Source organism: Solanum stenotomum, chromosome 11 (assembly GCF_019186545.1).
Source record: "Solanum stenotomum isolate F172 chromosome 11, ASM1918654v1, whole genome shotgun sequence".
In the NCBI taxonomy this organism is placed as follows: domain Eukaryota; kingdom Viridiplantae; phylum Streptophyta; class Magnoliopsida; order Solanales; family Solanaceae; genus Solanum; species Solanum stenotomum.
The window spans coordinates 5,211,690-5,236,238 of record NC_064292.1 but is presented as its reverse complement, the minus strand read 5'-3'; the positions used below and the strand labels follow the sequence as shown (position 1 = coordinate 5,236,238).

The window sequence follows — 24,549 nt, the reverse complement described above, 5'->3', positions numbered from 1 at the left end:
TAAAAAAAATAACGAGAACAAACTTTCATTAAAAAAAAACAAAATAATAAAGATAAAGGAAAGTAACAACATTGAAATATGCTGATTTGCTAAAAAAAAAAAAACACCAATGTTCATCTATGCACTTATGCAAATAAGTAAAGTAATAGGCAACACGTAGGACGCTAAGTTGAATCTAAACGCCTTAGAAAAGCACAAATCAACAAAGACAACATTGATATAACGAGACAAAGATTCACAGATATGAATAAGAAACAAACTTCAACATTTCCACAAATTCAAGTAGGGTAAAGAAGGAAGAGGCAGCCATGCTTCAACACTTAAGACAGATTTAGAAAGTACCGTGAAAAACTTTAACATACATGCTTCAACACTTAGCAAGTACTTAGAAACCGTCCCCCTTTTTTTCGAAAAAATTTGTATCATCTCGTAAAGAGGATAGCCTTAACAATAAAAAGAAAATCGTAGCAAAGCTCAAACCCAAAAGCAGAGAGACCAACATTGAGTATAACTCAAAAAAAAAGACTTTAACTCAATACTGTAATTAGCTCGATGAAACGACTAAGAGAAACATATCATATCAAAATGTCATAAACTAAATAGCACTAATCAACCAACAAACATAAAATAAAGCTTTTCGAGCATCAAAGGGTCGTTTCGAGGTAGAAGAAGGTGATACCTCTTTCCGGGCAGCGAAACGGGGACGAGAACGAACTGGAACGACGACCTTCACCACGCAAAATCCGAACTCGAACAATAGCCAAGAAGATTGAGCGAGAATATCAAACCCAAAACACAAAAAAATCAGTCCCTCCTCCGCTCTCCTTGTAATGTATTTAGTAGATATTAGCTATTTTTTTTTTCTCTTAGTTAAAAATTTTCAACTCCAAAAAAAATCTCCCTTTTACCGTGAATAAAAAAGAATACATATAGAGATTTTTAGGGCTGATTGGGGGGAAATTTTTTGGGTCCAAAATCTGGACAGAAAAGGACATATTTCAAAATTCAAATTCCCAAACCTTTCACCAATTTGGAGAGACACCTTTTCTTGCAATTTTCTCCCCATTCCGAAAGAGGAAAGGGGAGAAAAATGTGTGCCTCTTTCTCTGCTGCCTGCTGCTGTACGCTATCTGGGTTTCGCGTCTGGTCACGCGAGGAAGAAGAAAACGAGGTGGGGTCGGGTCAGGTCTTTGGACTGCTGGTCAGTTGGAAATAAAATGGGCTAAAGAGGTTTTGGGCTGAATTTGGTTTGTATGTATTGTTATGAATGAATGGGTATTATTTATTAATGGGTGAATATTGTATTGTTGGGAATTGGTTGGGCTGGGACGTTGCAACTGCTATACGTTTGGCTGGTTGTGTGTATTGTATTGATATGGGAAAAATGGGTTGCTGATGGGTAATGCTTGGAATGGGTTTCTTTGTATTGTTATTCTTTTTGGGCTGAATTGAAAAGGCCCCAAAATTGGTCTTGCAAATTGAGTTGGGTGAGGAAATAAATTGCTAAAATTGCAAATAAAAGGGTTAGGCAAATGAATTACAATCTAGCCAAATTGAATTCCTTTAGTTAATTCGGCAAGTAATTAAATAAGATGAATTAACATAATTAACTAACGAGCTTCTTAATCTCGACGAAATAAAATAATTAACTTGATAATAATATAATTAATTTAAACATGAACTAATTAATTCAAACTCGTAATTATGATTTAAATTAAACTAAGTTAGTAAAACACTTAGCTAAAAAGAAATAAAAATCTTTTGATATGATTTTCAAATATTTATAAAATATACTAATTAGACACATAATTATATAATAATTAACTTAATTATAAACTAATTAACTCGAAATATAAGTTATTAATTAATTTAGACCAAATAGCCAAATATTTAAATAAAACTAAAACCGTTTTGAGACAATTTTCGAATATTTATAAAATATACTAATTTGACACATAATTATATAAAATATCATATTTATTATTTTAAAAATTTATAAAAATGACAAAACTACTTAAAACGACTTGAAAATTATTTTGGATTTTATGAAGCTAATTATTTCAAATAGTTTAGATTTTAGGAATCTCGATGACTAATTTATATTGGGGAGGGTCAAAATTGGGTGTCAACACTTTCTTTAGTTCAATTAACTCAATTTACTAGGTTAGTCATTTGTTAAAAAACAAATGATCAATAAATCAAATAAGATTAGTTTAATTTTCATCTCCTTAGAATAAAATTGAAAAAAAATACAATGAAATTAAAGAAAGAAAATTAAATTAAATAGATTTTGTTTAAAAAACTATTCACAATTTTAATAATTCTTCGTTCGGTTAAATTTAATTTACTTTATTATATATAAATATTTTTTCTAACTCAATTTAAAATTTAATAAAAATTTATCATTTTTTCAACTTAGTACACATAATGAGAACTATGTAGAAACAAAATTAAAAATATAAATAAGAAGAATCTAAAAGAAAAATTTACAAAGAATGTGGCTAATAAAATTAAACAAAGACAAATTGAAAAAAAAAATAGCACAAAAAGAAAATAATGAAAAATAAAAAAGATAAAGCTTCACATTTAACCAATGAGGCATTTTCATTTGTTTGGAAATCTGGGCCCAAAATTTCTCAGCCCTTTTAAAGCATAAAAAAAAGATGAAAAACACTATTGCGCTTGATGAGATTTAAACTCAGCCCTTCCAGGTGGAACTTGAACCCCTTGACTATTCCGCTATCCTTCTCTTTAGTGTTGAGGGGGTTCATTTTAATTAATATACCCATAAAACTAGAATTTGACCTTACATATACAGTGTAATTTTTCTGCGAGAGGGTTCGGGTGAACCCCCTTGGTTCCACATAGCTCCGCCCCTGATTAGCACCCATTTAGGGCATGTTTGGAAGGACACCCAGGTAATTGGATTTGGTGTAATTGGGTGTAATTACATTGTTTGTCCTGTTTGGTTGGACAAGTAATTACTTGGTCATCAGGTAATTGATGTAATTGACAGGGGTAATTACACTCTACAATTCACAGAGAGAGGCTGTGAATTGTTGATAAGTACACCATGTAATTATCAGCTGATTACTTTTTAATTTTTTTTTTATTTCTATTTTTTGTTTTTATTTTTTTTAGGGATAAGGGTCTGAAAAATACCCAACTTTGGTCGAATTTGATGTTGCGATACTAAACTTTCATGAGGATCTATTACCTCCCTAGACTATTTAATACCGTATTTTAAACATATATATTTGTCCACGTGGACATAAAAAATAATGCAAAATTATAAATAGTAATGTGTTCACGTGGGCACATATATACCTTTAAAATACACTATTAAATAGTTCAAGGAGTAAAAAATACGGTATTAAATAGTCTATGGAAGTAATAGGTCCTTATGAAAGTTTAATATCGCAACAGCAAATTCAACCAAAGTTGAAGTATTTTTCAAACCCTTATCCCTTTTTTTTACTTCTATTATTTTAAGTTCTTTTTTTATTTTTATTATTCTAAAATTTTGTAAAAGTTTATTTTTTATTTTATATTATTATATTTCATTTTCTTCTTGTTCTCAACCTTACTTTATGAGATTCTATGCAATTTTTTCATATTATCTATTTCTTTATGTCATGATTATTTTCTCATTAGCATAATTTTATTAGTATTCTAATTTTTAAATTAAAATAGAATTTATTGTTAAGTAAGGTTATAAGAGTGTTATGTTAAATTTTTTGTTTTGAATTTATAACTTATGTTATATTTTTAGTTTCATTTGTTTTAGTAATATTGAATTAACATTGTACGTCATTTTTTAATTAGACTTGATAGATTATATTTTTGTCAAATATTTAATAATTTATGACATTTTATTTATATATTAATCTTTTTATCAAACATGCATTTCACGATGTTCATAGAAACTTCATACTTTTAATTTTTACGATCAATTCAATTGAAATATATTAATTTGAAAAATATAAATTAATTATGTTTTTCATAATATTAGTTAAAGAAAATATGTTTATTAATTATTGTATTTTCAAAAAAGAATATATATCTTAAATATTTAATTTAATGTCATTTATAAAGTTTCTTATTTGTCTAGTATANCCCAACTTTGGTCGAATTTGATGTTGCGATACTAAACTTTCATGAGGATCTATTACCTCCCTAGACTATTTAATACCGTATTTTAAACATATATATTTGTCCACGTGGACATAAAAAATAATGCAAAATTATAAATAGTAATGTGTTCACGTGGGCACATATATACCTTTAAAATACACTATTAAATAGTTCAAAGAGTAAAAAATACGGTATTAAATAGTCTATGGAGGTAATAGGTCCTCATGAAAATTTAGTATCGTAACAGCAAATTCGACCAAAGTTGGAGTATTTTTCAGACCCTTATCCCTTTTTTTTACTTCTATTATTTTAAGTTCTTTTTTTATTTTTATTATTCTAAAATTTTGTAAAAGTTTATTTTTTATTTTATATTATTATATTTCATTTTCTTCTTGTTCTCAACCTTACTAAATGAGATTCTATGCAATTTTTTCATATTATCTATTTCTTTATGCCATGATTATTTTCTCATTAGCATAATTTTATTAGTATTCTAATTTTTAAATTAAAATAGAATTTATTGTTAAGTAAGGTTATAAGAGTGTTATGTTAAATTTTTTGTTTTGAATTTATAACTTATGTTATATTTTTAGTTTCAGTTGTTTTAGTAATATTGAATTCACATTGCACGTCATTTTTTAATTAGACTTGATAGATTATATTTTTGTCAAATATTTAATAATTTATGACATTTTATTTATATATTAATCTTTTTATCAAACATGCATTTCACGATGTTCGTAGAAATTTCATACTTTTAATTTTTACGATCAATTCAATTGAAATATATTAATTTGAAAAATATAAATTAATTATGTTTTTCATAATATTAGTTAAAGAACATATGTTTATTAATTATTGTATTTTCAAAAAAGAATATATATCTTAAATATTTAATTTAATGTCATTTATAAAGTTTCTTATTTGTCTAGTATAAATTTTAAATAATTAATTTTTATTTTTAAAATTTAATGTAATTTTATGATTGCAATTGTGCATCCAAACAGAACATGTGTAATTACACTGTGGCATCCAAACAGGACATGTGTAATTACACTGTAATTACCAAACATGTCAGTGTAATTATTAGGTTGGTAATTACTACCCTAGTAATTACACCAATTCCAATTACCAGGTGATTTTCCAAACAGACACTTATTGATTTTTTTTTTATGGATGTTTTGGTTTGGCAGCTGACTTAAAGGCCTTCTTTTTGAATAAGCGAAGGTTTCGAACCCAGTTACTGCAAAATATTTATTTATAGCTAAATATATTTATACTTTATTTATTTACTTTATGCTAAAAGAAGTGAGCACTCACAAGCTTAAAATCCTAAATCCGTCATCAATTATGTGAAAGGCTAAAATCGTAAGTGGACATCTAAACCTGTCTAGGTCTTTCACTTTGATTCTAGAACTTGGATTTTCTTTTATTGATTACTTTGAATGATTGATCGTGATTGTATTATTTTTTATTATTTTTTTACCCTCCCTAGGAGCTCCCACCCCTTTTGCTCCCTTGGTGACTCGAACTCGCAACCTTCAGGTTGGAAGTGAGGGGTGCTTACCATCCGAGCAACTCCCTCTCGTCTCGTGATTGCATTATTTGTTGTTGTTATGGCTTTTTTTTCATTTTTTTCAGTCTACCTTCTTAATTGTTGTATTTGATTTACATACTTTTTTTTTGTTTAAAAATGGGCTAGCATTGGTGTGCCGCACACAAGAGGAGCTTCTCAAGATACAGTAAGATATGTTCTTATTTGGACATCTTGTTTGGGCTACTGAATTTCTGTTATGAATTTCTTGACGTGAATATTGGCAGGAATTGATTGAAACTATAGCATGGGCTCACGAACGCACATCTTTGGCCGATTTGATTCGATGGAGTGATAAATTAGTGGCCCTGAATTATTGATTTTATAAATTTTTTTCTGGAATAAATCATGAATTTTCTAAGATATTATGTCTACACATCATCCTCAAAGCCTAATTATAAGATTATACAAGTATTATAGTTTTAGTTGGATGGTAAAGTTGACATTTTGTTTGAATAAGCAATTTACATTTTGAACATGAAAACCTACGTGAAAATTATCTCTTCAACTCTTACACATTTTTATCAAATGAACAAATCATAATATCGAAATATTCTAAAATTTCGCATGTTCTTTTTTATAAATAAATATTTGCGATTACATGTTATTGTAAGCTTTCAAATACATATAATTTTATAAAGATCTAATTATCCAATTAATCATCTATATTAGTAACTAGTTATTTTTACCTCTTGCATGGTACATATAGTATTTCCTCGTCAAATATGAGTCTTTGTTTGTGAAATTTTAAATTATTGATTCTTTATATATATAACTTATGAATAAAGTTTTAATGTCTTAAAAAAAATCATATATTTGGAATTGAAATATTATCTTTTAGGTAATTTGAGATTTGTAATAAAATTTCCTAATTGAAATTAAATTTCTATTAAAAAGCAAGAACAAACTGCTACTTATATATTAGGTTCGAATAACAAGCTCCTTAGGGAACTTTCTTACATAGAAACTTCATGTAAATATCATGAAATAAGTTGATTCATTTAAACTACAAATAAAGTGAGCGAACTTACATTACACATAATTATTTCAAATAATTTTACATATTTTTTTCATACGGATTATTTTTTTGTACATTGTCATTGTATTTTGATTCTCTATAACATCACAAAATGCGTGATAAATATTTATGAACAACATTTAAATAAGAAGGGAAATGTGTGACATGTAAGGAATTGTGGTACATGTTTTGAATATAAGGAATCGTTTGGTACATAAATTAAATTATCTTAAAATTATAATTTATGAATTAATAATTTCAACATTAAAATTATACTTTTAATCAAATACGGTATAAATTAATATCTAATTTAATTATAAGATATTCACCTTATCCGACGTATTAAAAAATCACTAAAATATTATACAACTATATCTGGTTAAATTTTGTAATATCTGCTTATAATTTATTTTTACCCATATACCTTATAACATCATGACAAATTTTATATTTTTAAAAATTAGTTTACAAATCGTGTACTTTAAGCAAACAAATTAACTAATTTACCTATATAACCAATACGTGTCAAATTATGGCGGGATTTCTATACCGTTAATTAGTTTATCTCAAGTTTGAGTCTTTAAAAATGAGAGAGAAATCATGTAGACCGAGCCATTCATCAAAATAAGTTCAATACACGAATTTAAATTTAATTTAACCTCAATATACTCTAATCAGATGAAAAATCAAAAAATAAAATGAAATATACTATAGACTATAGTATTTAACCAAACAGTTCTTATGCAGCAGGAAGCAGGCTTATAAAACTCCCTAAAGTGCATCTGTGACAGTCAACCCTGGCCACATCAACAGCCTCTATGGACCCTTGCACCCCACCCACCCCGCATCTCAACAATCCCTAAAAGTTTGCTCCTTTACCATTTTCTTCTTGTTTTTTCCTCCCCCATCAAAATTTTCTGTGCCGTTTATAAGCTTTTAGAACATTGAACAGCCAAATTTGTTGAGCAAGAATTGATCTTTCCCTACTTAAAGGTAATGGGGTTTTTATTTCAGAAAGAATCTTGGAAAAAGATTGTATTTTTATCGATTTTGATTGTTTTTATGTACAATTGTTAGGAGAAAGATTGAAACTTTTGATGATTTTGATTTCCTTCAAAGAATCTTGGAAAAAGATTGTATTTTTATGAACAATTGTTAGGAGAATGTATGAACCTTTTGATGGTTTTGATTTCTTACAAAGAATATTGGTAAAAGATTGTTTTTTATTGTTTTTATGAACAATTGTTAGGAGAATGATTGAACCTTTTGATGGTTGTGATTGTCTACAAAGAATTTTGGAAAGAGATTGTATTTTTATTGGTTTTGATTGTTTTTATGGAAAATTGTTAGGAGAATGATTGAACCTTTTGATGGTTTTGATTGTCTACAAAGAATCTTGGAAAGAGATTGTATTTTTATTGGTTTTGATTTTCTACAAAGAATCTTGGTAAAAGATTGTTTTTTATTGGTTTTGATTGTTTTTATGAACAATTGTTAGGAGAATGATTGAACCTTTTGATGGTTTTGATTGTCTACAAAGAATCTTGGAAAGAGATTATATTTTTATTGGTTTTGATTGTTTTTATGGAAAATTGTTTGAAGAATGATTGAACCCTTTGATGGTTTTGATTTCCTACAAAGAATCTAGGGAAAATATGGTATTTTTATTGGTTTTGATCATTTTTATGAAAAAATTGTTAGGAAAATGATAGAACCTTTTGATGGTTTTGATTTTCTACAAAGAATCTTGGGAAAAGATTGTATTTTTTTTGGTTTTGATTGTTTTTATGAACAATTGTTAGGAGTAAGATTGAACCTTTTGATGGTTTCTGATTTCCTACAAAGAATCTTGGAAAAAGATTGTATTTTTATTGGTTTTGATTGTTTTTCTGGAAAATTGTATGGAGGATGATTGAACCCTTTGATGGTTTTGATTTCCTACAAAGAATCTTGGAAAAAGATTGTATTTTTATTATTTTTGATCATTTTTATGAAAGAATTGTTAAGAAAATGATTGAACCTTTTGATGGTTTTGATTTCCTACAAAAAATATCTTGGGAAAAGATGGTGTTTTTATTGGTTTTGATCATTTTTATGAAAAAATTGTTAGGAAAATGATTGAATCTTTTGATGTTTTTGATTTCCTACTAAGAATCTTGGAAAAATATTGTATTTTTATTGGTTTTGATTGTTTTTATGGAAGTTGTTAGGAGAATGATTGAACCTCTTGATGGTGTTGATTTCCTACAAAGAATCTTGGATAAAGATTGTATTTTTATTGGTTTTGATTGTTTTTATGGAAATTGTTAGAAGAATGATTAACCTTTTAGATGGTTTTGATTTCCTACGAAGAATCTAGGGAAAAGATTGTATTTTTTTGGTTTTGATGTTATGGTATTTTGAGTTAATTTGATTCCTATATGTGGGTCAATACTCAAATGTGCTTTCTTTTTGTTGATTCTTTCAATTGTGGCAGAGGTGTAATCCATTTGTGTGATGAGGCTCCAACTCTGGTGACGAATGGAAGATTCTGGCCTGACATTGATCTCTTGTCTGTTGTTATAATAAATTGGAACTCTCATGATGTCGTGGTTCAATCGCACAGGAATCAATTTGATTAACTGCTTCTTTCATTTTGCTGAATGGCATCCGATTGAATAACAAAGTTGAATGCGGGTGGATGCCCGAATAGCGTTTTCCTCTTTTTAAGGTTGTTATCTGCTTTCGTTTTCAATTATGTGCTTTTGACATACATTATATATTTCCTATTATCAGCTTTGGAACCAATGAATATGAGAGTGTTGGTTTCAGTGTTATCAAAGAAGCGCGCTTAAGCCAGGAAGCAAGACTCAATACTTGTTGAGCACTTCGCCTCGCTTAATGTGCACTTCATTGTCTTTTTCAAGGTTCTAAGGCATTCTTTTCCTTGCCAGTGTGAGCCTACACTAAATAATTGATATTTCACTTTATCGTAATTCTTTTTCAATTTCCTTGTTCACATATTTGTTTTTTCATGCCTATAACTATTAGTCTTGGACTAAACATATATATTTGTACTTTTTTCTCTCTGCGGCTTTTTTCATTAAAGTCCATGCTTTATTTGCACTTTGCACTTAAAGCCCCATTGGACCTTAGAGTTTTTTTTTGCCTTTTGCTTTTGATAACACTGGTTTGGCTTATCATTTCGTTGTTGTCTTGTTGATTGATGTCAATAAGAGGTGTCTGCTAATTTTCAGGTTCTTGAATCAAATTGTTCGATTGTGCTGTATATTAGTGTACTCCACTGGGACGTATTTTCTGTTGTTTTGGATGTCTGTGATGATGCATTCTGTTGATGAAGTTACAGAAATGGGGTGCTGTGGATGTTTTGGATTCTCTTTTGCAAGAAAACCAAAAAAGGTAATTAGGCCCAATAGGGGATATGGAAACAACTGGTCACATGAACCATTGTTACAACAAGAGGTTGAAGAAGTTGAAGATGATGGCTTTGATAGTGGCGATATAATTGATACTGGTACTGAGGATGATGAAGTGTGTCACAGCCCGGTTAAACGTTCTGAAGAGATTCTCATGGAAAGAGCTCAGAATGGGTTAATTTGCAGGGAGATCCCCGTCAAGGAAACACACAAAGTTGTGCGCACAGAGGTAATAGCAGAAAAACTCTTTCTTACATTCGCTGTGAAAATCCTCTACTCATATAATTGAGACATGGATAGCTCAGACATACGTTTGTACAAGGATCACTAGTTTTGATTTATCAGGGAAAAAAAAAGGGAGGTGTAACTTGACTGTTTTCCTCTGTTGTCTTTTCGATTCAGGATGAAGATGGGAACAAGATGGTTAACGAATATGTCCGTGAACAGAAAATTGGCTCTGGTAGCTACGGTAAAGTGGTGAGCTCAAAGATATCAATGTTATCTTTCTTTCTTTTTTTCGGTTGGAGGGATAAAAGTTGACATCTGATCACGTTGGGATGGCACAGGTACTTTATAGAAGTTGCACTGATGGAAAACATTATGCCATTAAGGTAAAATTTCTAACATATCCGGTTAGCATCGGGGAATTTACTTGGTCACTATATTTACTTAGGTTAATTGTACTAGTGGTATTCCCATATCAGAAAGCTAAATTGTTTCTTTACTTTTCCGATGAAGTTTAAACGCTAGATGTTGAGAGTGGGATTTGAAGCTTATGTTTCTTTACTTAGTGCTAGGAGTTTTTTTTGTATTGTAGTATTCTTAATGGAGTTACATTTAGGTTTTTACTATTGTATTTATACTGGCATCTAGGGTATCTGATGTTGATTTTGGAGTTATATTTTTGAATAATCACCAAGCAGACTGCCCATTCCAATTCATTCATAGATACATCATACATGTAAGGGATAATTAGGTAGTTGAATTACTCTATGCTAGGGAAAATTGTACTTAGGATTGTGGAGAAACAGCTGGAAAAGGGAAGTGGACATTAACACAGAGTCGCAGACAATTTTGTCCGCAAAGAACAATTAGTGTTGTTACTTGATAGTCATTGAGTACAGGCTTGATTAAAGTTGTCAAATAGTGATAATGTTTGTTTTCATTGAATGCAGGCCTTTCACAAGTCTCACTTATTAAAGATGCGGGTGGCGCCTTCAGAAACTGCTATGGGTGATGTTCTTCGTGAGGTATGTCCTTTATTTCTTCCCTTGAGTTTCAATCCTCCTTTTGTGGGTTATCCGCAAAATTTATCCTGTAGCATTAGCTATTTGTCCGCTGAATTGTTTATTTTGCTGTCCCGAAGTTTGTCAATGTTAATTCTCGTCACTTACAGGTTTCGATCATGAAAATGGTGTGCCATCCCAATATAGTTAATCTTATTGAGGTGATTGATGACCCAGAAACAGATAACTTCTACATGGGTATTATAACCTTGCCTTATCCAGTTTCTTTTTTGTGGAGTCGTCCAGCTTCTTCAATCATATGAATGTCAACTAACATTTCCCCCCTTTATTAAACAGTTCTCGAGTACGTGGAAGGAAAATGGGTCTGTGAGGATACTGGTCCCCCAAGTGTTCTTGAAGAAAATAAAGCACGGCAGTACTTGCGTGATATAGTGACTGGCTTGATGTATCTGCATTCTCATGTAAGTCCCAGTCGTTCGGATCTATTTATTTATTAATTATTTTTATAATATATTGCACACATATTTTATTACTTCTTTTTCTTCATTGCGCGTTTCTTTACTAAAGCCAACATTGTATTGCACTTTGCACCCCCAACAGACTTGGTGATGCGCTTTTCGGTTTTGACAACATTGTTATCTTTTAACGCTTATATGTAAGGATTCTAGATCATGTCCTCAATCAGTCTATAACTCACAAATCTCAATCACTTTAGTAAAGTGTTAAGTAATCATAGTTGGACAATCGGCTCTTGCAAAAAGAGAAAAGATAGATCTATATAAAAATAACTCTGGATCCCTTGTCCATTTCTAGAACAAGTTTCTGAAGACTTGGCTCCTGAATAATTTACCCATACATGGTCAATACTTTCATCTCAGTTTTTTACTCTTGCATTTTTTTCAACACTGTTCCGAAAAATGATTTCTTGGGACGAGTGTGTATCGGAAACAACCTCCCTACTCCACAAAGGTAGGAGGGGTAAGGTCTGTGTACACCTCATTCTCCCCAAACTCCACTTGTGAGACTATACTTAGCATATTGTTGTTGTAAGGTCATGAATATAAGTTGCTTGGTCAAGATAGGTAGTTTCCCGTCGATTTCCTGTAAAATTAAGATAGGAAGGCATGTGAAAAAAAATCATTTGACGACTTTATTGACAATGTGAATCTATTTCAGTGAAGTGATAATTTATGTAGCCGAGTCACCAGGATTTTCTTGGACTCCCTTTCTAGAGGATAGATGGACCTTCAGTCTGTGCTGTTGAATACCAATGATCACTTGCTTAGGGAGATGTTTTCCCTCCCTCTCTCCCATTTTTATAGGAAATATATGGGCCTGTAGCTATTTGATTTTCACTTATCGAAGACCAAAATGATATCTGTTTCATTTTACCAGTTGTTCCATCAGCTAGTTGTTTAGCTAGAGCTTGGGTTCCTTTTGATGTCTTTTTCTTTGCTAATGAGCATTGAGATAGGACTGTAATGAATCAAGTGCAGTGTTGTGAAAGGCGCACTTAAGCCCTAAAGCGAGGATCAAAATCTATTGAGCGCTTCGTGTCTCTTATGGACTAAATATATATATTTGTATTTTTTTTCCCTTTGTGCCTTTTTTCATTAAAGCTTATGTTTTCTTTGCGCTTAAAGCCCCATCGGACCTTTAGAGCTTTTTTGCGCTTTTTGTTTTTATCGAGTGATCAGCTTTTCCTATAAAGCGGAAAGGTAGTACTTTTAGCAGCAGCGAAATCGCAATGGGATGTGGATTACTTGCTTTATCAAGTAAACTAGGACTTGAAACTTTAGAATTTAGTGTCTCCGCCGGGCATAAGAAATCATGCATCATTAGTAATTTTACGCTTATCGGACACCTTACCTTTACTGCTTTACATTCCCGATCCACGGCATAGTGTTTTACCTATGTTCTTTCTTGTTTTGTGTTGAGCAGAATATCATACACGGGGATATTAAGCCAGACAATCTTTTAGTGACTGCTGCTGGTAGGGTGAAGATTGGTGATTTCAGCGTCAGCCAAGTTTTTGAGGTATTACCTAGCTCAACAATGTTTTTTTTTTTTAGAATTTCCAGCCCTAGTTTCTTATAATCTTACGACTAAGAATGTGTATATGAATAGAAATGAGGTTGGTTGTCATAGAGGTTGGTAGTCTTTGTTTAAACGCACCTAGTTGGAATAATGTCCTAATGATAGGAAATTCTGTTTATTTGCACTCGTTGGTTGTAAACTTTTGGGGCTTGAAGGGTTTGGTGGTGATTGCGTTAATTTAAGTTGTTTTCGTTTGATGTTTGTTCTTTCCTGTTCTTTTCCAGTATATTACTAACTTTAGTTGGAACTATTCCTGTTTGTAGGATGATAATGATAAACTTCGTCGATCTCCTGGCACTCCTGTTTTCACTGCTCCTGAATGCTGCGTAGGTCAGAATTTCTCATCCTCGTTGAATGCTGACATCTAAATTATCGTTAAACTTAGCTGGCCCTAGTTTGGGACCAAGGCATAGTTTGTTGTTAATGTTGTTATTGAAGTGGTTTTTTCTTTGTATTCTTTATTAATAGGAGATAGATATCACGGAAAATCTGCGGACACGTGGGCGGTTGGTGTTACCCTTTATTGCATGATCTTGGGAAAATACCCATTTCTAGGAGAAACTCTCCAGGATACATATGACAAGGTGTGAGTCTTATCGTATATCTGAGGTACAACATAGTCAGGCTCAGACGTTAGTCTTCCTGCTTTCTTAACTGCCTTTATTTTGTCTTTCCAGATAGTAAATAACCCCATCATTCTCCCTGACGATATGAATCCACTACTGAAGAATTTACTAGAGGGGCTCCTCTGCAAAGGTTTGTCTCTCGTCCTGCTTGATATCTTGATCCTGCCATTTTATGACAATGCCTTCTGTTTTCCTCTTCTCACTACTAGTACTGCTATTTGGTAATTGCTTATAGTCTCCTATTCTTCTATATGTGGTGTGTTTGTTGCTTCATTTGCTTTGTATCTTGCTATTTGGTTGTTATATTTTTCTTGCAATCCTTCTTCGATAACATTCCTTTTGATTCGAGAGTCTATCGGAAACAACCCTTCTACCTGCCAAGGTAGGGGTAAGGTCTGCCTATTTCCTACCCTCCCCATTCCCCACTCATGGGACTACACTCCGTATGTTGTTGTTGTTGGTAGCTACAACTAATTTCTCACACCTATTTTCCTAACAAAAAGTCCTTTTGCACAGATCCAACACAAAGGCTAACTCTCGAAAGTGTGTCTCAACACGAGTGGTTCATAGGAGATGAAGGCCCCATCCCTCAGTATTCGTGTTGGTGCCAGCGCCATAAGTTGCAGAAAGACGTACAAGATGGGAGCGCAGAGGATACTCCTACTTGAATTAACTGCAGAATGTTCTAGTATGTTTATAACGTTCCGTTCTCTCTTCTAAGTTCTTGTAGGAAGATAAACTAGGATGTCTTTTTTTTCGACAAATTGCACTTGCAGGAGCAATCGAATACATGTTATGTGAACGATAGTAGAAAATGAGATGTTCGAGTAAATTTTGTTCGGTTTCTGTCATACTCCGAGAGTACTTGTTCAGTTGTAATGGCAGGGAGACATCGCGATATGTTTTCGTCGTTTTTTTGTTGGTGATGATGGTACAAGTTTTGTGTTTTGATACTTGGCAGAAAGCCAACATATTTGTTTTTGTGGATATTTGTATTGTGTTTTTTTATATGAAGAAGAATTTTCATATGATAGTGTGTAGTAAAGTTATAAAGTGAGCATTCTGTTATAGATTTTTAGTATATGTCCCTCTTATCGCTTTTCTTAAGCCGAGGGTCTATCGAGAACAACCTCTCTACCTCTCACATGATAGAGGTAAGGTTTGCATAAATAATATGAGAAAATGTTATATTACATTCTATAATTTTGTAAATATTTAGATGATAGTTTAATATCGTCTATAATATTTCAGAGGCGGAGTCGGGATAAAGAGTTTGAGGGTTCTAAATTTCCTTTAGAACCGTCAATCAATTTTGTTAGGGGTTTACAATTTAACATATATATATATATATATATATATATATATATATATTTAATTAATTTTCTACTACAAATACAGGGTAAGCTATTGGATTTGTTCGAACCTACGAATTCCTACCTAGCTCCGCCTATGTATAGCTTTACCCCTATCTAGTGAAGGTAGAGAGACAGTTTCTAATAGATTTTTGTTTCAAGTAAAACATGTTAAAATTAAGTATGAAAATGACTTACAAAGATAGTATGTAGCTGAGCAATAATAACAATATAAATACAGTTCTAAACAACACTCTACTCCTTATTAACCGTCTACTCTAATTCTGGATCTCCATACCCTCTTATCTAACATTAAGTCCTCGATAAGCTACGTTATGTCTTGTCTAATCATCTCTTCTCAATATTTCTTTGATATATTTCTATATGTTCAAAAATAGTAATTTTGGTATGAGAAAAAAGATACTCCGAATACTTTATATTTCTATCTAATTTTGATACTTGAAGGGACAAGAAAAAAGCAGTTTCCTTTTCTTGTATTATTACAAACTGAAATAGACATTTGGAAAATAATTTTTTTTTGGGTAGAATTGAAAGAGGATTTATTTGTTTATTTGCTTAATAACAACGCAATGTCAAAAAGTATGTTATTTTTAATATTTATTATTATGATTATTTCTTATTCTAATAACATGAAAAACACATTAAATCAGTTAGTTTATGACTTGTTTATATGTTCACCAATCAAAGCAAAAATAAATTATGGAAAAAAATATAATATTTTCAATTACGATTATTTGTATTTTAATCATGTATAAAACACATTATTTTTCATTAGGCTTATGACTTGTTTGTATGTTCGAAGAAGGTTTCTAATGTTTTCTATTATGATTAATTTTATATCAGTCATGTACGAAAAATTTCATTAAATTTATGATATCTTGATATGTTATTAATTAAATGAATTAGTGAGAAAGAGATTTCTAATATTTACTTTTATGGTTATTTTTTATTTTAATAACGTGAAAAACACGTTAAATTAGTTAGGCGTATCGTTTGTCCATATATTCATCAATCGAAACAAAAATGAATTAGTAAAGAAAATTACTAATGTTTCTATTATGGTTATTTTGTATTTTAGTCACGTGCAATATATATATATATATATATATATATATTAGTTTTATGACTCGTATTTATGTTGATTATTCGAAGAGGATTTTTATTTACCTTATATATATTATGATTGTTTTTTATTTTGGTTACGTATAAAATATGTTATTTTTATTAAATTTATGACATGTTGATATGTTCATTAATTAAATGAATTAGTGAGGAAGATCTCTAATAATTAAAAACTATATGATTATAATTTTTTCTATAACGTAAAGAATATGTTAAGTTGGATTATATATGCTCAAAATAATATAATAGGAACAAAAATGTATATACTATAAAACTTATAGGACCCTTTTTCAATTAAAAACTCTAAAATGATAAGGTGACAAAAGCATATTTGACTTTTTCTTGGTACTTATCCGATAAAAATACGAACTTCACTTACGTAAGTGAGTTTTCGAAACCGTTTTCGATTTATTATTATTTGTTGTTTTCTTTGCTTCGATTATCATTTTATTTATTGTTGTTAGTATTTTTTTCCTTTATTTTTGATGTGATATTTCATTATTATATTTCCTTTCCTTACTAATATTCGATATGTTTTTCTTGAATAGAAACGTATATTGAAAATGTTCTTTCTATCTTCACAAGATAGAAACAAAACTGTGTACACATTATTTCGTGAACTTATGCTCGATAATCGATATATTCTTATTGTTTGTTAGTGAGTTTCCAATATATATATATATATATATATTCAATCGGTGTACTGTTCCAAACTAACTTGAAACAAAATCTCTTTTTTTTTTCATCCGGTATTTGTAGTCCACATTAAAGTCCCAATTAAACTTGGATCTCGAACTATAGGACCCATTTAGGGGTGACTCTCCCAACAAAACTTTCTAAACTAACTTGAAACAATATCTCTTTTTCTTTTGGTTTCACACCAGGTGTTCGGAGTCCACATATAGGAGCCCTGATTAAATTCGAATCACGCATTGCAGGACCTGTAAAAAGGTGACTCTCCCAAAAAAAAATTTCTTCATATTTAAAGCTCAAACCTAAAATCTCTGGTTAAGGATGAAACAGCTTCATCACGACACAACAATCGATATTGGTTAAAAGAATATTATTATGGAGAATACTGATAATAGTACATAAAATAGTAGAAAATTAGAATAATAATACAAAAGGACGATTTTGCACAAAATTTCTAAATAACAGGGTAATTATATAATATATCGAAAGATAAGGGACTACTATTGTAAGTAAATAAAGTTTCCTCTTTAGTTTTCCATTTCCTTTTTATCAGTTTCCTGTCCTAAAAGAACCGATCCCCACTCTCTAAAATTCTCTCTCTAAAAATTCCGGTGAGATGGTCGCCGTAAGTTCATTTACCGGCGAATATCCCGGCGCTATAGTTACCTGAGATCGGATCGAAACTTACTTCACTCCAGCAATGGAAGCATCACCACACCGGTTTTGCTCTCCGGCGACGCTAATTTGCAGCTAGCAGAAATAAGTAGCTGGTTTTCCGGTGAGATCCGAATAGGTTTCCTTACCTGGTTTGGATCCGAATCTCTATCTGTTTTTCCTTACCAAATAATTCATTTCTTATTCAATTTACCTCTTTGCTCAAGTTTAATAAGCTTTGTTCTGTGTATTTAATATTTTCTGCTTCAAAATAAGGGAAAATTTCTGAATAATATGTGAAGTTTGAATCTTAGTGGAAAAAACATCAGGAAGTTTGAATATTTTGGGTAATATTTCGAAGTATTTGATTAGAGTTTTGACATACTCATGTAGTTGTAATGGATAGTTAATAAGCGAGCTGGAGTTCATTGCTTTTTGGTGCAGAGAAATTGATATTTTGATGGAAAATTTGGGAATTTTGTGTTTTCACAAATAAATTTTGTGGCTTTTTTCAAGTGTGTGATTGATTGGAAACTGTGGGTTGTGTATGATAACATGGCTTCTGAAACTAAGAAGTTGAAGAATGAGTATTTGTTTGGGAAGGAGGAAGAGGAGAAAGGGAAGAGAATGAGGTTAGAAGAAGAAGATGATGATGGTCATTGCAAATTTAGATCAAGTGATTCACTTCTTCCAGGCCTACATGATGATGTTGCTTTAACATGTCTTGCTCGGGCTTCTAGATCAGATTATGCATCGTTGTCGTGCCTGAATGCTAAGTTTAATTCATTAGTCAAGAGTGGTTATTTATATGATTTAAGGAGGCGGATGGGTGTTGTTGAACACTGGGTTTATATGGTTTGTGATCCTCGGGGTTGGGAGGCTTTTGATCCTTTCGGAAAAAAATGGTTGAGATTGCCAAAAATTCCTTGTGATGATTGCTTTAATTATGCAGATAAGGAGTCATTAGCGGTTGGTAGTGAACTACTGGTTTTTGGCCGTGAGTTGTTTGATTTTGCTATATGGAAATATAGTTTGATTCAAAACAACTGGGAAAAATGTGAAGGGATGAATCATCGTCGTTGTCTGTTTGGATCAGGTAGTCTTGGTTCAATTTCTATTGTTGCAGGGGGTAGTGACAAGAATGGAAATGTACTAAAATCTGCTGAGCTTTATGATTCTTTGACCGGTAGATGGGAAATACTGCCAAACATGCATTCTCCCCGTAGATTGTGCTCTGGCTTTTTCATGGATGAAAAATTTTATGTGATCGGTGGGATGACTAATCCTACTGATTCTTTGACTTGTGGGGAAGAGTTTGATCTACAAACGAGGAAGTGGAGGAAAATTGAGTGCATGTATCCAAACGTCAATAGAGCTGCTCAGGCACCTCCTCTTGTTGCAGTTGTTAATAACCAACTATATGCAGTTGAATATCTAACCAACATGGTAAAGAAGTATGACAAGAAAAAAAACTCATGGGAGGTATTGGGAAGACTTCCCGTGAGGGCTGATTCTTCGAATGGTTGGGGTCTTGCTTTCAAAGCATTTGGTGAAGAACTTCTTGTGATAGGTGGCAATAGGGGTCCAGAAGGTGAAGCTATTATATTGAGTTCTTGGGCACCAAAATCAGGGTGTAAAGACGGCACCTTGGATTGGAAGGTCATCAGCCTAAAAGAGCATTCTGGTGTCTTTGTATACAATTGTGCCGTGATGGGTTGTTGAGAAGTTCATCCAACCAAATGGAGAAAGAAGTCACTCGTTTCAACCGTTGTTTCTAGCTTAATTCCAACACATTGTTTGATTTATTAGCATTTGTTTTTTATTTAACATCTTTCAGGTGTTTGAGATAAGCAATTGTTCTAGCTAAAACGTCCTCTTAACTGGATGGTTATTTTCACTCACTCATTCTCCAGACTGCTTGCTTCCAGATTTCGCTTTTCACCTTGTTCATTGAGTTAATATGGTTGATTCACTGATCTACATGATACTAAATAATGGATATTTTCCCTCTTATGGGTCTGAATTTCCTTTCCTGAGGCTTCATACGCGTTATTTTTCTTTCTATTCAACAAGCTATAATTCATGTTGATGTTTACAGTTTTCCTTGGTGATTTGTTCTCAAGGTTGTCTTATTTTGGTCTGGCTTTACTTTAGAGTGAATAGGAAACTTGTTCTGCGCGATGAAGGAGATATCATTAGCTCACTCGTCTTGGTTTAATCTTCCTTTCGACTGTAAATGCGTAAAACACTCATTTGATGTAGGGATTTTGGAATGAGCTTGTTGTATTAAGTTGAATCTGTTCTTGCTCTTCTAAGGTGTATTGTAATGGTTTTGAAGGGGTTCAGTTGTATTGTATCCTCCTTTATTGGAAATTATACTATTGCAAATAGGATAAAAATGTCATTTTTTTGGAGTGTATATATTTTAGTATGATGATGATAAAAATGTCATTTTTTTGGTGTGTGTAAATTTTAGTATGATGATGATACAAGTTTACTAGGTTTCTCGTGAGAGGTAGCAGATATCCTATGAAATTAGTCGAGGTGCGTAACCTGGTAAATCTCAAGTTCCCAGACCTGCATAGACACAGAAAGAAGAGATGTACACTGTTGATATTTGTTAAATTCAGTAAAGTCTGAATTATGCACTTGTCCTCCACTCAAAAACAAATTTTGGAATTTTATTTCCTTAAATCAACAGTAAAAGTGCCAGTTGTTTTTATTATATATATATATTGTTAATTTTATTTTTTCTGACACAAATTGATGTGCACTGGATTTTTCTCTAATTCTTTAACATAACAAAAGTACAACTCAGTAAGCATCTTTTCTTCAAACACAAAACATAACCAAAAGAATATTTTTGGATAGGAACTCTTCAACAAATTGTCCATTACGGAAGTCATTCTCATCTCGTTCCGAATATTTTTTATCATAATTCTATCTTTCTTAGTATTTCATGCATTTATTTCACCTTTTTCATTTCCGCTACATTTATTTTTTGGACGTATGAATTCTTCATCAGCCAACATTTTGTCACATTACAACATAAATTTCTATTTTGCAATGTAAATAATGCTACCTAATTAGAAATTGTGACAAAAGTGTTCATGGAGTGGGACATAAATTCATTATAGAATTACACAATACTTGTGTTGATGAGAGACGATAATTGCTGATAGAATAAATCAATTTATGTGCAAGTTGATTTAGACGCCATCGTTTAAAATAAATTCATATTTTTGGCAAGCTGTAAATCTCTAACAAAAAAATATTCAAATTTAATTGATCTTTAAATCGTTTAACAATTCTAAACAAAATCAACTGCTGAATACATTGACACCCCTTAGACTCACAACTAATTTCATTTAAATACTCAAATTACGGCATATTTCATATTTGTGCGTATTTTTAAGCACCTATTATGTAAATAGAAACATTTTATCGTTGTTTGACTGTTTCATCAGAACAAGCGTTTTAGCCTAAAAGGTGCTTCATTGAAACAAACTGTAATTTTAGTGTAATAAATCTTTTTGATAAATTTAAGAGGTTGTCGATGTATTTCATCGTAATCATTCTTTATGTATAGTTAAATATTCAAAATTCCAAGAAAAAAAAAACTGGAATATTTGTTGCAGGATTTGGTTTTTTGTGATGGGAGTATTTATATCTATGCACATGCATACAGTAAGTGAAAAAGGAAATATTATTATTTTTAATGAAAAAAAGAATCTGACTTTAGTTTATGTGAAAGGTATGGTATTTGCAGAATTTGTGGGACTCATGTGGTTGTACTAAATTTATTTATTTTTCTAGAAAAAGCAAATGCCTTATTTGGACAAAACTTTGGTCATTTTTGTCCATTTTGATATGTCATTTTTAGCCCATATTAGGGAAAAAAGAAATGCAAATCCCCCTGCTTTTTGGGATTGTGGGAAAAAAAAAATATTTTTTTAACTTTAATTTAATCTGTACATATATGTAAAATATTTTAAATTCTTAGTTTAATGTTAGCAGACTCAGCACTATGGTTTTTTTATTTTTTACTTTCTAGGTTATGCAATTAAGTGCTAATTTTTAAATTAAGAGTACTAACTCTTGTATGTATGTGTAAATACTTGTTTTCCTTATTGAGATACTTGAGTCGAGGGTCTATAGGAAAGAAAAAAGTTCTACTTTCATAAGGTTGGGTAAGGCTATGTGCACAGAACACACGACTTTCTTCATAGCTCCTTGTAAAAGTTATACTTTGATACGTTATTGTTATATTTTTTGTAAAACTGATAGATTATAGTATTGTATACGAAATAAAATTTATTTAAAATAAGATGGATTACGATGTCGATGGAGTTCATCGGCTACTATAGCTATGTAGTAATGTGCTTGTCAATTATGTAATTTTCATTTGTGCTAGTCGAAAGGATCGATTTATGCACAACTTAACTATTTCACGAGTACCTTCTACCTCCTGATAGTACTTTGAAATGCCCCCAATGAAAGTGGAAAGGCAAACTCCCAGCTCTACTTTGGAGTGGGTTGGGCCATATAACTTTTGGGCCAAATACATAAGGCTTTATTTGGGTTATTTTTCTTGGCCCAAAAAGTTAAGTGGGAGCTTTGGATTGGATCATAGTGTAGTTCCCCCCTGTCTTCAAAGCAATGAAGTTTGTTTTTCTTTCGAAAAAATGACATAAATACACAACTTAGAATATCATAATTTTTAAATTTCCTACAATTTTCTTTAAAAAAAATACAAAAATCCCCTCTCGGATACATCTCTATAGCCTCTCGGATACATCCCTCCCATTAAGTAATGTATCGTTTGCAATGTATCGAACAACCAAGGAATGTATCCGAGAGCAATGGAAAATATGATTTTTTTTTAATTGGAGAAACTTGAGGGTTAGGATGTAATTAGCCCCCAAATGTATGAAATTTCAGTAAGTTTTCATGTTTCTTATGAATTTTTTTTACTTTTTTTTTTATATAGTATCGGTTGCGTTTAGAGTATCGAACTAATTCACTCGCGGATGTGTTTATCGACCCAACAATGCTCACCATCAAGGGAAATGAAATGGGTCTGAATAGAGCAAAATGAACATAAAAAAGTTCATGTAATCAATCATTTCTAACTAATTTAGGGTTGAGAAGTAGTTGATTCATTAATTGATTTACTTTTTTCCTTCGAATAGTGGGATCATAGCCCGTTGCCTTACCACTTAGTCACATCTCACGCCACATTTAGCTCTCTAAATAGTTTAGAATTGAGACGTAATTGATTGATCGATAGATTACATTTGCCAAAAAGGGTTTAATAGTTTCAATTTGTTGCTAAAGATTTGTTTTGTTCTTTTCCTTCAAGTGTATCAAAATCAATGGTTCACACCTCAAAAGTGGTCTATCTTTTCCTCCACCATTATCGTTGAAATTGATATATTTGTGCTAAAGGCTATTGGAATCTTATACTTAGTGAGTAGTGATATCTCTTGTTTGTTCCAATAGCATCTAATGTGCTTTATCCAATTTATTTACTTCAATTACTTGATGGAATAGAATAGGGAAAATTTTCAAAATAACAATATTTTAGCTTTTAATGGGACTCCTTAGCAATAGTTTTAGTATTTATTTAAAATGTTAATATTTTAATTTATTAAGGATTGAGTTATGTATTTATTTTATTTTGATTAATTTGAAAGAATACAAATAATTAATAACTGAATAGAGAAAATCATGGAACAAAAAATTTCAAAAAAGGTAATTTTTTTAAAAATTTAACATCAGTTACGTTTTTTAAAGAGCACATGTTGCCATTTTTCTTTCTAGCATTTTTTTCTTTGTTCTTAAGAATTTCAATTTTTTTTAAAAAAACAATAGTTTGTATTTTATATCTTATATGAGTGGAAGTGTTGGAAAATTTCTAATGCCCTCTGTTTTGGATATTTAAATGTTTGAACTTCTTTGAATATGTGTTCATCCGAAATGTATTCGAATACCTAATGATATGTATAACTAATTTAAAATACAAAAAATGTTGGTATTGATTTATAATGAATACAACTCTTTGGCATTCTAGTTCAAGTACAAAAATAAAGGCAGTTGTGTAGTATATACCAAAATATAAATACAAATTAGTTGTAGATCGAAATGATATTGAAAAATACAGTTGCGATGAATACATATATAATACATAGAATAAGTTTATTCAAAATAAATTGTATTTATATTTCAATATCCAATTTTGTTATATTATTATTTCACTTTAAATTTGCAGAAAGTATTTTCTAGCTTAGTTTTTATTTCAAATATCAGGTTGTATTTCAATATCATTTTGTATATCAAACGCAGAATGAATACCAATAATTTTGTATTCCCCTTCTTGTGATGTATTCGTCGCACAATTTTATATATTATGTATTCATAAAATTATATTGCTTTAGCCAAATAAAATACAAAATATGTTTTACTAAGTTTGTATTTCAAATATCAGGTTGTATTTCAGTATGATTTTGTATTTCAAACGAAAAAATGAATACCAATAAGTTTCCATTTCCCTTCTTATAATGTATTCGTCACAA

The 24,549-nt window shown here is 31.1% G+C and overlaps 2 protein-coding genes across 4 annotated transcripts; both read left to right on the top strand.

Annotated features, from left to right (window-relative positions):
- The first annotated feature begins 7,541 nt into the window (after positions 1-7,541).
- On the top strand, positions 7,542-15,160 carry LOC125843688 (serine/threonine-protein kinase GRIK1). Of its 3 annotated transcripts, XM_049522860.1 has the most exons (14): positions 7,542-7,739; positions 9,223-9,456; positions 9,983-10,391; positions 10,565-10,639; positions 10,729-10,773; positions 11,338-11,412; positions 11,559-11,646; positions 11,746-11,870; positions 13,351-13,446; positions 13,770-13,836; positions 13,975-14,090; positions 14,184-14,262; positions 14,649-14,820; positions 14,909-15,160. In XM_049522860.1, the coding sequence occupies exons 3-13, from the start codon at positions 10,056-10,058 to the stop codon at positions 14,798-14,800; spliced, it is 1,254 nt and encodes a 417-aa protein (XP_049378817.1). In that variant the 5' UTR covers positions 7,542-7,739; positions 9,223-9,456; positions 9,983-10,055; the 3' UTR covers positions 14,801-14,820; positions 14,909-15,160. The 3 variants fall into 3 exon arrangements, with proteins under 3 accessions (XP_049378817.1, XP_049378816.1, XP_049378818.1); XM_049522859.1 differs by having other exon boundaries at positions 14,649-15,160; XM_049522861.1 differs by lacking the exon at positions 9,223-9,456 and having other exon boundaries at positions 7,580-7,739; positions 14,649-15,160.
- A 2,936-nt stretch (positions 15,161-18,096) lies between these two features.
- LOC125843692 (F-box/kelch-repeat protein At5g60570) lies at positions 18,097-20,005 on the top strand. The gene has a single exon (XM_049522866.1). It carries the CDS (start codon positions 18,530-18,532, stop codon positions 19,694-19,696), a length of 1,167 nt encoding a protein of 388 aa, XP_049378823.1. The 5' UTR covers positions 18,097-18,529; the 3' UTR covers positions 19,697-20,005.
- The last annotated feature ends 4,544 nt before the right edge of the window (positions 20,006-24,549 follow it).